General features: G+C 32.2%; 1 protein-coding gene across 1 annotated transcript; it reads left to right on the top strand.

The window, feature by feature from the left end:
* The first annotated feature begins 343 nt into the window (after positions 1 to 343).
* On the top strand, positions 344 to 10,637 carry fl(2)d (Pre-mRNA-splicing regulator female-lethal(2)D). The gene is made up of 4 exons (XM_023163461.2): positions 344 to 518; positions 643 to 824; positions 963 to 1,087; positions 9,175 to 10,637. Exons 2-4 carry the CDS (start codon positions 644 to 646, stop codon positions 9,832 to 9,834), a joined length of 966 nt encoding a protein of 321 aa, XP_023019229.1. The 5' UTR covers positions 344 to 518; position 643; the 3' UTR covers positions 9,835 to 10,637.
* Positions 10,638 to 11,355: the final 718 nt, after the last annotated feature.

The raw sequence follows: 11,355 nt of genomic DNA, 5'->3' as shown, positions 1-11,355 counted from the left end.
AGAATATACTAGTTATTACTGAGAAAAAATATTTGCAAAATTCTAAAATTAAATGCATTGTAACGATGTAAACTATCTCCACATTGCCTTTGCGTATATCCTATATCTTAAGTACAAAGCTGAAAGCATGAATTAGGGAGGGTAGCTTTATATTTGTTTGTCAGTGAGTATTTCTCCATTCTCTCTCTATGTTAATGGCTTTTGCTTCCATTGAGGCGTATTGAGTCAAATTTCTCCATTCAAGTTCAATGCTTCATTTGTCATAGAACCATGGATAATGCAGAACACACAAAATACTAGTAGGTAGTGGTTGTGTTCTGTCCTCTCTTTTCTTCTGTCAACAATTCCGAGATAATTTAAAATGGCGTTTAGTTTTTAGTGTCCGAAGTGTTTTCGAGTTGTTAGAAGTGAATTAAATACTTCAAATGGTGCTATTATTGAATTTCAGATGTTTCCAATATATTTTCAGGACAATTAAAGTAGTTATATAGCATCAAATTTGAGAAAACTCCCGACAAGTAAGTAAGACAAATGAAAATAAAATCCACGGCTTCGCTTGGTTCAATAACATGGCGGCCTTTTATTATGGAAATCCAAAATATTTTATTATACGGTGTCTTTTGTGACGGTGACGACTTTCAGGATGTCGGAGTCAGGTGACGTTCAACAACCCAGTAGCCCTGCAGAATGGGACAAGGCGCCTTGCAGAGTATCAATTACCGACCAGGAGATGGGAGGTTTGACCTCGCTAGAGTGGCAGAACCGCTGGAGACAACAGGATTCTTTCGTTACCCTTTTGGAGCGAAAAACAATTCAACAAGAAGGTACTTAGTTCAGTTATTAATCGTACTAGTGTCTTGGGGGGTTTGATAGTTATTAGCGGGCTGTATCATGATGGTGCAGTGCAGTGTAAGGTGCTAAGCGGTGAAAAGTGGTCGGTAGTTAACGTGTGCTCATTGCAGGGGAACTCGCCGACCTGCGACAGGCCAACGAAAGGGTTAAAGCACAGCTGATCGATTCACAACAGCGGGAAAAGGTTCTCATTCGCAGATTGACTGCCAAAGAGCAGGAAACTCAAGATTATGCGGTTAGTAGTTGCAATACTGAAATGCTCAAATGTTCTTAAATATGTGCAGTGTTAAAAAAGTGATAATCTAAAATTTCATGGTGAAAAGCATGTTTTTTCAAAAATTTGCCTGTCAGACCTCGACAATGATTTTGATGTTTTGGGTGTTCTATTTAGTTCTCTAAAATTTGTAGTGGGTATTTTCTATTGACTGGTTAGCTATTCTTGACTTTAAGACCATCGTGGCCAAGAGGTCCCCAAGTTGAACCATTATTGTTAGACGAACATGTTTTAGTTTCCTGCTTAATTTGAAAGCAGTGGTGTATAGGTAATGATTCCCGAGAACATATAAAATGTACATCACTAGCTAGTAGAATTTATTTTAAATGAAATCAAACAGTTGATGTATTTTAGATTGGTAGTAGTATATAATGTCATGAGTGTTTTTCAAACTTTCAGTGGGTACTTTTAATACATATAGTTTAATACATATAGAGTGATAACTTGTTTGGTGAAATTAATTATCTTTAGCCTAAATTGAACACTGCTAAGATTTGTACATGAATTTTACTGACTATAGGAAAAATTTTGAACACAAGATAATTCAGTAATACATACTCCCAACATAATAATTTTGCTTGATCATTCATTTATTACATTTCTCAGTTTGAAATTGCTTTGTTACTTAGTTGAAAAGTTATATCAACTCCTTTAATTTTGTCCATCAACTGTGGATTTCAGTTTAATTATTAGGAAGATGTCTAAGTAGGAAAACAGTTGGACCAAAATTCACTGAACAGCTTATTGACACATCTCAAACAATTAATACATACAATTTTGTTTTTTTATTCCTCAGGTTTCTCAAGTTCATAATCTATGATGCCTAAGTTGAAGTTTTAATAAAATACCACTTATATCAATCTTCAATCAATTTCTTAGTTTTATTACCCTATTAACATTATTGTTGATTACACAGGTCAACAAAAAAAAAATGTTTGTTGTACAAGCTTTTTGAACAAATTTATTTAAATCTTTTGCATTTTTGTATGGTGAAACCGTATTTCATAACAGTTTATTTTTATCACCCACCATTCTTTCACAATATGATATTGATTTATTACTTTGAAAAAATAGGGAAAATCTGATATAAACAAATTCAGAAAATCATAGTTTTTTTATATTGGCTATATTTTCACTTACAATCATATTTAATTACTCAAATTATAATATAAAATGCTTAAATTATAATATTTTTTATATTTCCTTTCCCTTTTCTCCGTAAAATTTCTTGTATAGCTTTTCCTCCTATGAATTTCATTTTGTTGTTCTCTGTGAAGTGACCAACAGTAACCACCCATCATTTCGATATTCCATTGTCCCTAGTATTGTTTCTCCATCTCTTTTATGTCCTGATGAAACCAATCCCTTTGTTCTTCACTCGCATCACCTAAGTTTTAAGGAAAAAAGTCAAGATAAGTTTAGAGTTGGGGTGTTTGGCTTTATCCAAAAACTTAAGCACAACTTCTTTAAATGATATCCAAGCCTTATATTTCTTCTCATTCAGTGTTGCTTCGAAGTTTGAATCGAAGATCAATTTACGGATGCCAGGCCCCTTCTTTTTATTTAGCTTCTGATAAATGAGGAAATTTCACACAAATATTTTAAACAATCACCATCTTCAGGCAAAGCTTTAACAAATTGTTTAAATAAACCCAACCTTATGTGAAGTGTAGGTAGAAGAATCTGCTTGGGGTCAACTAAAGTTTTGTGTAAAATGTTTTTTATGTCAGGTCTCAAAGTTTTCCTTCAGGGCCATTGTTTTTGAGACCAATGTTGATTCCTTGCTCTGTTGTCCTATTCACATATAAAACATCCCTTTTGTTGACCAAGGAGTATGGAGACAACATTCAAATCCCTACACAGCATCCGATCATGAGCTGTATAGTTGATTTTTTCTAAAATGATATTAAGGTTTTCGTAAGTTTCCTTCATATGTATCGAATATGCCACAGGCGCTGATACATAAGTATTTCCGTTATTTAATAACACACCTTTCAAGTTTTCAAAAACTACACCTCACGATTTGATCCCCACAAACTTTATTTTAAAAATATATCGCATGTTTCGCTAGCACAGTAGCTTTGTCAAGTCAATAGGGACATTTTCATATGTATAAGTTTGAAAATGTCCATATAGGACGAAACTGCAGTAACGTTAGCTACAAATAAAAGTGGTAAAAAACATAGAAAGTTTCATTTCTCTTTTCTTCATTATGATTTCCTACCACGTAGTAACGGCTACATCCATCAATTTAACCATAGAATATTTTATTTCATTGTCGACCCCATTACATTTTAATAATGATGCCAACTTCAAAATATTTAAGTAGTTAAAAATGTTTCTTATACATTTTGGTACATAAACTTTATTTTGTGAAAAAATGATAGAAACTGGTGGGTGAAACATATTTTTTTCGTAACCAGGACACCAAATTATGCAGTACTTAGTTAAGATTATCGTAAAAGTTGTTGGCTTGTGTTATTATTTCCTGCAATACAATGGTAACAAAATAATTTTCTGAGAAGTTTTTTTTTTTATCTATGGCTTCACCTAACGAGGTCGTGTTTGAGGAAGATATATTATTAACCTCCTAAGCCACTTAAGAAGATCATTGCTACTTTGCAGTCCCGTCGGCCATGTAATATAATTATAAAAAAATATATGGTCCAAAGGGGATTTGTACTTGAAATCTTTATATTGAGAGTTGGACAAACTACCACTATGCCTCTATCCACCACTTAGTTTTGTTTTTAGAATGTAGTTTTGTTTTCAGAATGTTATATTCGGATAAATAGAGAAACTGCTAGTTTTTCTGAGTTAATACATGTTTTATATACTAATACTATTTGAAATGGTAAATTCTCATTCAACATTTTAATGGATAATATGAGCTTTGTTCCTTTTTCCTCTCTAGTTCGAAACTTGCTGCATGTCTTTTCAGAGACAAAAGCAAAATTAAAATTATGTGTAATATGTGATTCAGATAGATCTGATTTGGAATTATTAATGTAGACAAATTTATTACTTGAATTCTAAATGAATAGTGTAGCATATGAGAAATATTGCATTTCTCGGTTATGTCTTTATTTGAACCAGTATGGAACCGTATTTCCATACTCCGTAACATAGTCTAAAGTAGTCTAAACAATAATATATTTTATGTGCCCGAAATTTCTAAAGTAACTTCTCTAGGATTTTTCAGTATCATGATAAAAAGCATTCTAACTGTCATACCTAATGTAGTACATAATCGAAGTCAAATAGGCAACAGTCACAGTGTTCTAGCTGTCCTCATAGCATATATAGAAAATACTGCATTATAAGAAATTTGTTATGAGATTTAGAGGTCTATAGAGGACATTTTAATAAGTTATAGTTTTACTAGTTTATTACTATTTATTAGTTTAGTTAGCTAGTTCTACATACATATCATGCTTATGTCACGTTTGTGACCACCTTCATGTTTAGATTAATGATACCTTCGATAATGGATTCTTATTTCAAGAGAGTGGTTTCAATACATTTGTTCACATAACCCATTATTGATTCTCAAGTATTTTAGAACAGAGCTGAATAAACACTCTTAAGGAAAATCTTTAATAATTCTCAAATATTTATTTTCAATGAGGCTTCTGTTGTTATGGCCATTGGCCTACTTGAAAATATATTTTTTTCAGGTGACTAAGTAGCCTCAGGAAGCATAAATTTAGAAATTTATTTTAAAGAGTTGAATATCTTTGAAGAATTTTAAAAGGCATATGCTTGATCTCTCAGAATCGTGGCTGTATTATTGTATTATAGATTAAACACATTTCTTTTTATTTAAAAAATTGGGCGCTTCTCTAGAATATGTAACAGATAATTATAGATTCCATGGTGTGTAAGCTATCAGGGCCGGTGTCTAACAAATTGTCAGATGTTTCCAGGTTTATTAGCCATGGTCTGCAAATTTTCATATCTGCATATGAAAACCTTCAGAAACCCAAAAACATCGGACAATTTGTTGTACATTCCATGTTTTGCAGGAGGGTGGATCAGGTGCAATCGTTCTGAACATTTCAAGGGTTAGAAAAATTATGGTACAAGCTATTTTAATTCTATTGAGACGGGAAAAATGAAGTCAATTGACGGAATGAGAATAAATTGGTGGTAGTTCGAAGAAGCATTTTCTAATCTCTGACAATACCTAGCTTGAAAGAACATCTCAAAACTTTCCTTTGGCGCTTTCAATTTGCTTAAACATAGCAGTCATATTGTGGAGAACACAGACAAAATAATAATTCAAAGAGATGTTACTGAAAAAGTCAATCATCTATTTCTCTAGAGCAATCATCAGAAGACTTCAAGGGGTGAAGGATAATGAATGGAAAGTAACAGACGGTTATTCAAATGATAATTATGACCAGTGTTAGGGATCCAGTTCTCACCGACTGCTGCTGGCTTCTAGCTCATGAAATTTAATTCCAAAAGTATGCTAATATATGGGTTTACAGTTTTACAGTTTTTTATTGCACGAGGAATTGCATAACCATCTAGACCAGGCTAGAACCTTGCGTCTTTCAAGCGAGCTGAGCCTAGATCGACCAGTTGTCTGAATGTTACTCCTTTAATATGACTTGTTTTTTTAAACACCACTCACTTGTGTGTATAGATTCTATAGTGATTATACACACATTTCATCATTCATCAGAAAATAATTATTTATTCAAAAACAAACTTTTATGTTTTATTTGTCTCACTTTTCAATTACAAGTTGTGAATCCAAAAAATTTCAGAGAATTTTCACTTTTTTCAGGTAATTTCAAATATTTCATTTATTATGTTAGTATTCACAATCATCCAAAATTATAAATTACTTTGATGTACCCTTTTTTCATCTGACAATATTGTATTTAGTTGTAAACATGGCCACTATGAATAACATTTCTAGAAGATCTTCGATTATTTAGAAAGTTTTTGACATTCTTGTATTCTGATTTCATATTGAAAAGCATTTATTAAAGAAGAAAGTAATACAAAATTATGAAACAACAAAAATTAATTGGTGCTCCAGGGCGACTTCATTGATTCCAGTGGTGCATTTGCTTTTTCAGCTGCAGGAAAACCCGGAAAAACCTGCAGCACCACATCATCTGAAGATCTTGATCTGCCAATGTCCTCTCTTTCGTAAAACAAAATGTAAGGTGTCTTCAGAGGCTCCAATAAATTCAAAACATCGCCAGAACACTTCGTGATATGACTATCGTCAAACTTGAACCAGTCAGTTTCGTCTTTGACCACTGCGTAATAATGACCAGATTCAATGCCAGAACCACAGTGAACAATGACTGCATGAAGAATATAATAGTGGTCTGCTATAAATTGAAAATTATTTAGGGTGAAAGTCAAATTTTACATGAGAACCTGCAGTACACTTCCAAAGAAATTTTGTGGGATTGGATGGGTCACAAATGCCTCTACTGCAAATGTGGCTTGGGAAATCATTGACAGTATTAATGTGTTTCAATACTTTCAAGAAAAATTTTGTTTTCTAATATTTTCCAATTGTTCTGTTGCAAAAGTGAAAACTATATACGTTTCTGTTAGTGAAGTTTATAAGATTATTAGTTTATTCATATATTTTCATTGCATTATACACATAAACTTTTCATTTTCGAGTTGTTTTATGCCTTATTATATTTCAAATTTTCAAAATTGCTTCAACTAAATTAATGTTTCCGCCAGACTATTATTTAGTTCATATTTATATTTTATTCTCACATATACAGACTTGTACTGGTGTTCATATTATTTGAATCAACTATATTTAGATTTTTAGCTCAACTTACTTAGTGAATAGTCAGACTGTCACGTATGGGTTCCTCGGTCAGGGAATTTAATTCAATGAAAGTGCTTGAACACTATTTTCCCCAACTGAGCTAACAGAATATTTAAAATCAATGCCATCTCCATTTTTGAATGAAACAAAGAAGTTTTGGATAATGGAAATCAACTAAACGTTGGGTCGTATATTCTGGTTTCGAATATAAGTTTAATTGAAGGAACCATAAATAATTTGTGTGGGGGGCAACTGACATGACCGGTAATTGAGTATTAATTAACTGCAGTAGCAGGCTATTTTGATATTTCCGTGTCAGATTTCGACTGTTATTATTCTGTAGTCAGTATTGAATTCAATGTATTCTGTGTGGACGTATATAGTTCCCCCCTCTCAACTTTTGAACAGTAAAAGATATCGAGATAGGACCAAATCCACGTGAAAAAGTATAATTTTTAGTACTTTTTGATAAGAGAGACAATAGTGTTGCATCACTCGTCGCCAAGAGGGCCCCAGCAACTTTTTTTTTTCATATAGAAAGGAGGTCTTCTGATAAACTTGTTGGATAGGTATTTCAATTCTCTATCCAATATTTTTTCGTTGTTGGAAATCGAATTAGGCATTTCCGAGTAATTGGCAGTTTTATATTTGTTCTGACAATCCGCCAAAGAACTAAAAATAAAAATCATACTCAATTAAAAAAAAATATTCAAAAGTCACTCCAGCCTATTCCAATAAATATTCAAAAGTTTATTATTCAGTCCTTGACAATAATAAAGCCTGTTTTTCTATCGACGAGTTCTGAAATAAAATGCGACATAGTCCCTCAAAAACATTTGGAGGCAATATATCAGGATGATTTGAAAGTGGGTGGGATGACAATTATCCAAACCAGTGGATAGGTAAATGTAGTCCCTTAGAATAACCTGGTGCATCACCTGATATGACACACTTAGATTTTTGTGGGGATTGGTAAAATCTAAAGTTTACGTTACACAACCGCAGTTTACTTTAGAGTTCATGGTTATGATGAGAGGTGCTCCTAACAAGATTACCTCAGAAATGTGTAAACAAACTTCATTATTGTCAAGAAGTGAATGGTGACCAATGAATGAATAAACTGAAGTGAGATAAAAAAAAAATTTTCTTGAAATTATGATATTTATCTTTTAATTGTGGATCCTTAAAACTAAAATAAAACTGTTAATTACTCGAGAACGACTGGTCCGATTTTCAAAAATAACAAATTTTGCATAGGATATTGAAATTCCTATCAAACGAGTTATCACAAGATCCCCTTTCTATCTGAAAATAAAGTTGGAAACACTCTCTCAACGACGAGTGATGCAACACTATTGTTTTTCTTATAAAAAAGTGCTGAAATTTAGATTTTTTTAACGTAAATTTTCGGAGGACTATTTATGCCCGCACTGTATAACTGAACATACTAAACCTCATATTTTGTATTCAATTTGACCTTTTGTTTATGTGGAAATATACTCAGATATTCATTTCTGGTAAGAACCCACGATGAACAACATTGTCAAACATTTTTCTGAAAATTCCACAACTCTATTTTCAAATTTATTTTATTGTAGCCCTGAAGATGGCTACAAACGCCGCCGAAACTTTGACATTTGAATTGTAAGAAAATACGAACGTGTTCCATATACAATTGTCATTGATTAGCTTGAAATTAATTAGATATACTCTGTTATAGGTCTTGTTGAAAGTTAAAGAGCGTATAGTCAAATGTTTTTTTTTTGATTAGCTAGAAATCAATTTTTTTGCAAGAATATTCCTGTTGAGTAGTTTGTATTGAGTAGACTCATTTTTTCTGATATATGGTCTTGCATCTTACCAGGGAGAAAGTAAGGTGTGGTTGGTTATCGTTGGAGACTTTTTTATTAAATAATTCTTGCTTGCACTCCATATATTTTTGATGAATAATCCAACAGTTCTTTTGTAGGTGGTATTATTTTTATTATTCAATTATATTTTGAAGAACATTTGAGCATTTATCAATTAGGTACATATGTCAATTGGAATACTCTCATTATTAATTGAAAATGGTACTATTTTGAGATTTTTTTTCAGATAACTAATAAATAGTTACCTTAATATTTGGAAAGTGCTGGGATACAAGAAATTTCAAGATAGTAACATTTCAGATTACCATTTATGTATTCCTACTTTATTTAACTTACATTCATATATTTCTCTGCTATAGTGTCAACTCAATGATTTGAAAAGTTCCCAAGTCCCAACAACATCATCTCTAAGGTCAGCTTTACTGGATCCGGCAGTCAATAGTTTGTTGCAGCAACTGAGGTCTGAGCTGCAAGCAACAAGATTGAAACTAGAAGACACCCAAAATGAGCTATCTGCTTGGAAATTCACTCCCGATTCGAATACTGGTAAACGTCTCATGGCAAAATGCAGACTGCTATATCAAGAAAATGAAGAATTGGGAAAAGTTACGAGCTCAGGAAGGATAGCAAAATTGGAAAGTGATCTGGCGCTACAAAAAATATTCTCAGAAGAAGTTAGGCAAAGTCAAAACGAGTTAGATTCTTTTCTAGCAGATTTGGATGAAGATGTAGATGGCATGCAGAGCACGATATTGTTTCTGCAGCAGGAACTGAAAAAGACGAAAGACACTGTTCAAGTGCTTCAAAAAGAAAATTGTACTTTGAAAATGGCTAACGGTAGAGCGAATGGTGACACTAGTGTTTGTGAACAAGAACGGACTGATTCAGAATCTGAGAACGAGAGGACTCGTGTTAAAAGAATAAGGAGGTCTTCAGTTCTGAGTATTGACTACAATGAGGATGACACCCTTGTTATTAACACCAATGGTGACGTTGCCATGTCCTCGGACCCAGAATAGTGATGACTGAAAAGTATCACTACAATCAAGCTCACCGGTGATATTTCATTTGTTTCATTCATAAATGTTAGATGATATACTGAATATGAGATATCCCGATTATAGTGTAATGGAAATAGTTGAAAAAAAAATGAAAAAACTATAGAAAATCAATTTCTAAACTTCATTGATGTAATCACATTACAATATCAATTACTCTTCAATTAATGAAGAGGTGTTCCGCAGATTTCGTGGTCATTAAACCTCGAGGTTTTTTAATTCATTTAATTTATTTTCAAAAATACAATTTTCACTTCTTGGGTCATCTCATATTTTTCAAGAAACAAATGGAAGAAAAATATATATGTAGATTTGAAAGAGTGAGGTATACTTCTAGATAATGAGTGTGACTAAACTGCTTTTGAGTGAGTGAGCTGTTTTAGTATATGAGAATTTCAAACAAACTGATGAACAGTATAAAAAAATTGTACACGAATTTTCAGGTACACGGTTAATTAAACATGGAGTAATTATCTTGTGTGCTATAGAATTTGTTGAAAATTGTTGCAGTGCAGCACTTGCAGATATTTTTGAGTAAGTAGTGATAAAACAAAGCAAAGATAAGTTAATTAGTAGTTCTCTCATTTATTAGTATTTTTTATATGATTTGCTTTGTTTTTTTCTACTTGACTCCAAAGGAATTGTTGATCATAATCTATTATCTCACATTTTATCAAAAATGTATGTATAATTTTTTAAAGTTTTTATGTTTGAATTTGTAAAAAAATTACAAAAGCATAATATATATAGAATTATTGAGTTTATTTTGTTATTCAATTCTGTATATTTTAGACATTCTAGTAATTTTAAAAGGCTCGATATATGGACTAGATGGTGGAACTTGAAATGTTTTTCACTATGATATAGGTCAATTTAGAAAATAGTAATATTTGGATTCATCTTGATCTTCAAATTGTAATTTTTCTATATATCAACTAATCTACAACAATCATTATTGAAACTTTTCGATTTTTCAAAAACAATCGTGATATTTTTTTGCTAGGGTTATAATTGCAAGTGAAATATGATTATCTCAAAAGACAAACAGGTGTTCACTCAGAATAACATTTCAGCATATACACTGCTGATCTAAACAGTCCTCCTCCAGGTAAGTTTTGAAGGGGATAATATATCAAGATCGGACAAAATTCCCGTAAAAGGGCATCATTTTTACTACTTTTAAATAATAAAGACAAGAGTCTTGCATCACTCCTGCCAAGAAGGCTCTACCTGCTGGTTTTTTTCAAATAGAGAGAGTCTTGTGGTACATAATGTAAGAATCAAAGTTGATGCTACCTTGATGGGACATAGTGGATTCATGCATTAGTCGTATGTCACACAAAGTTTAAATCTTTAAAATTTGTTTTAGCGTGTTACTACTAAAAACTTTTTCAACTGGTGCAACACATGTTTCACCATATAATTATACCTTTGCTCACATATATGAAAAACGACAATTCAAATCTGTTTTTTCGTTAACCA

Source organism: Leptinotarsa decemlineata, unplaced genomic scaffold, assembly GCF_025532065.1.
Source record: "Leptinotarsa decemlineata unplaced genomic scaffold, Ldec_3_MD MMD2_tig00026282_RagTag_RagTag, whole genome shotgun sequence".
Taxonomy (NCBI): domain Eukaryota; kingdom Metazoa; phylum Arthropoda; class Insecta; order Coleoptera; family Chrysomelidae; genus Leptinotarsa; species Leptinotarsa decemlineata.
This window is presented reverse-complemented; position numbering and strand designations above follow the sequence as displayed.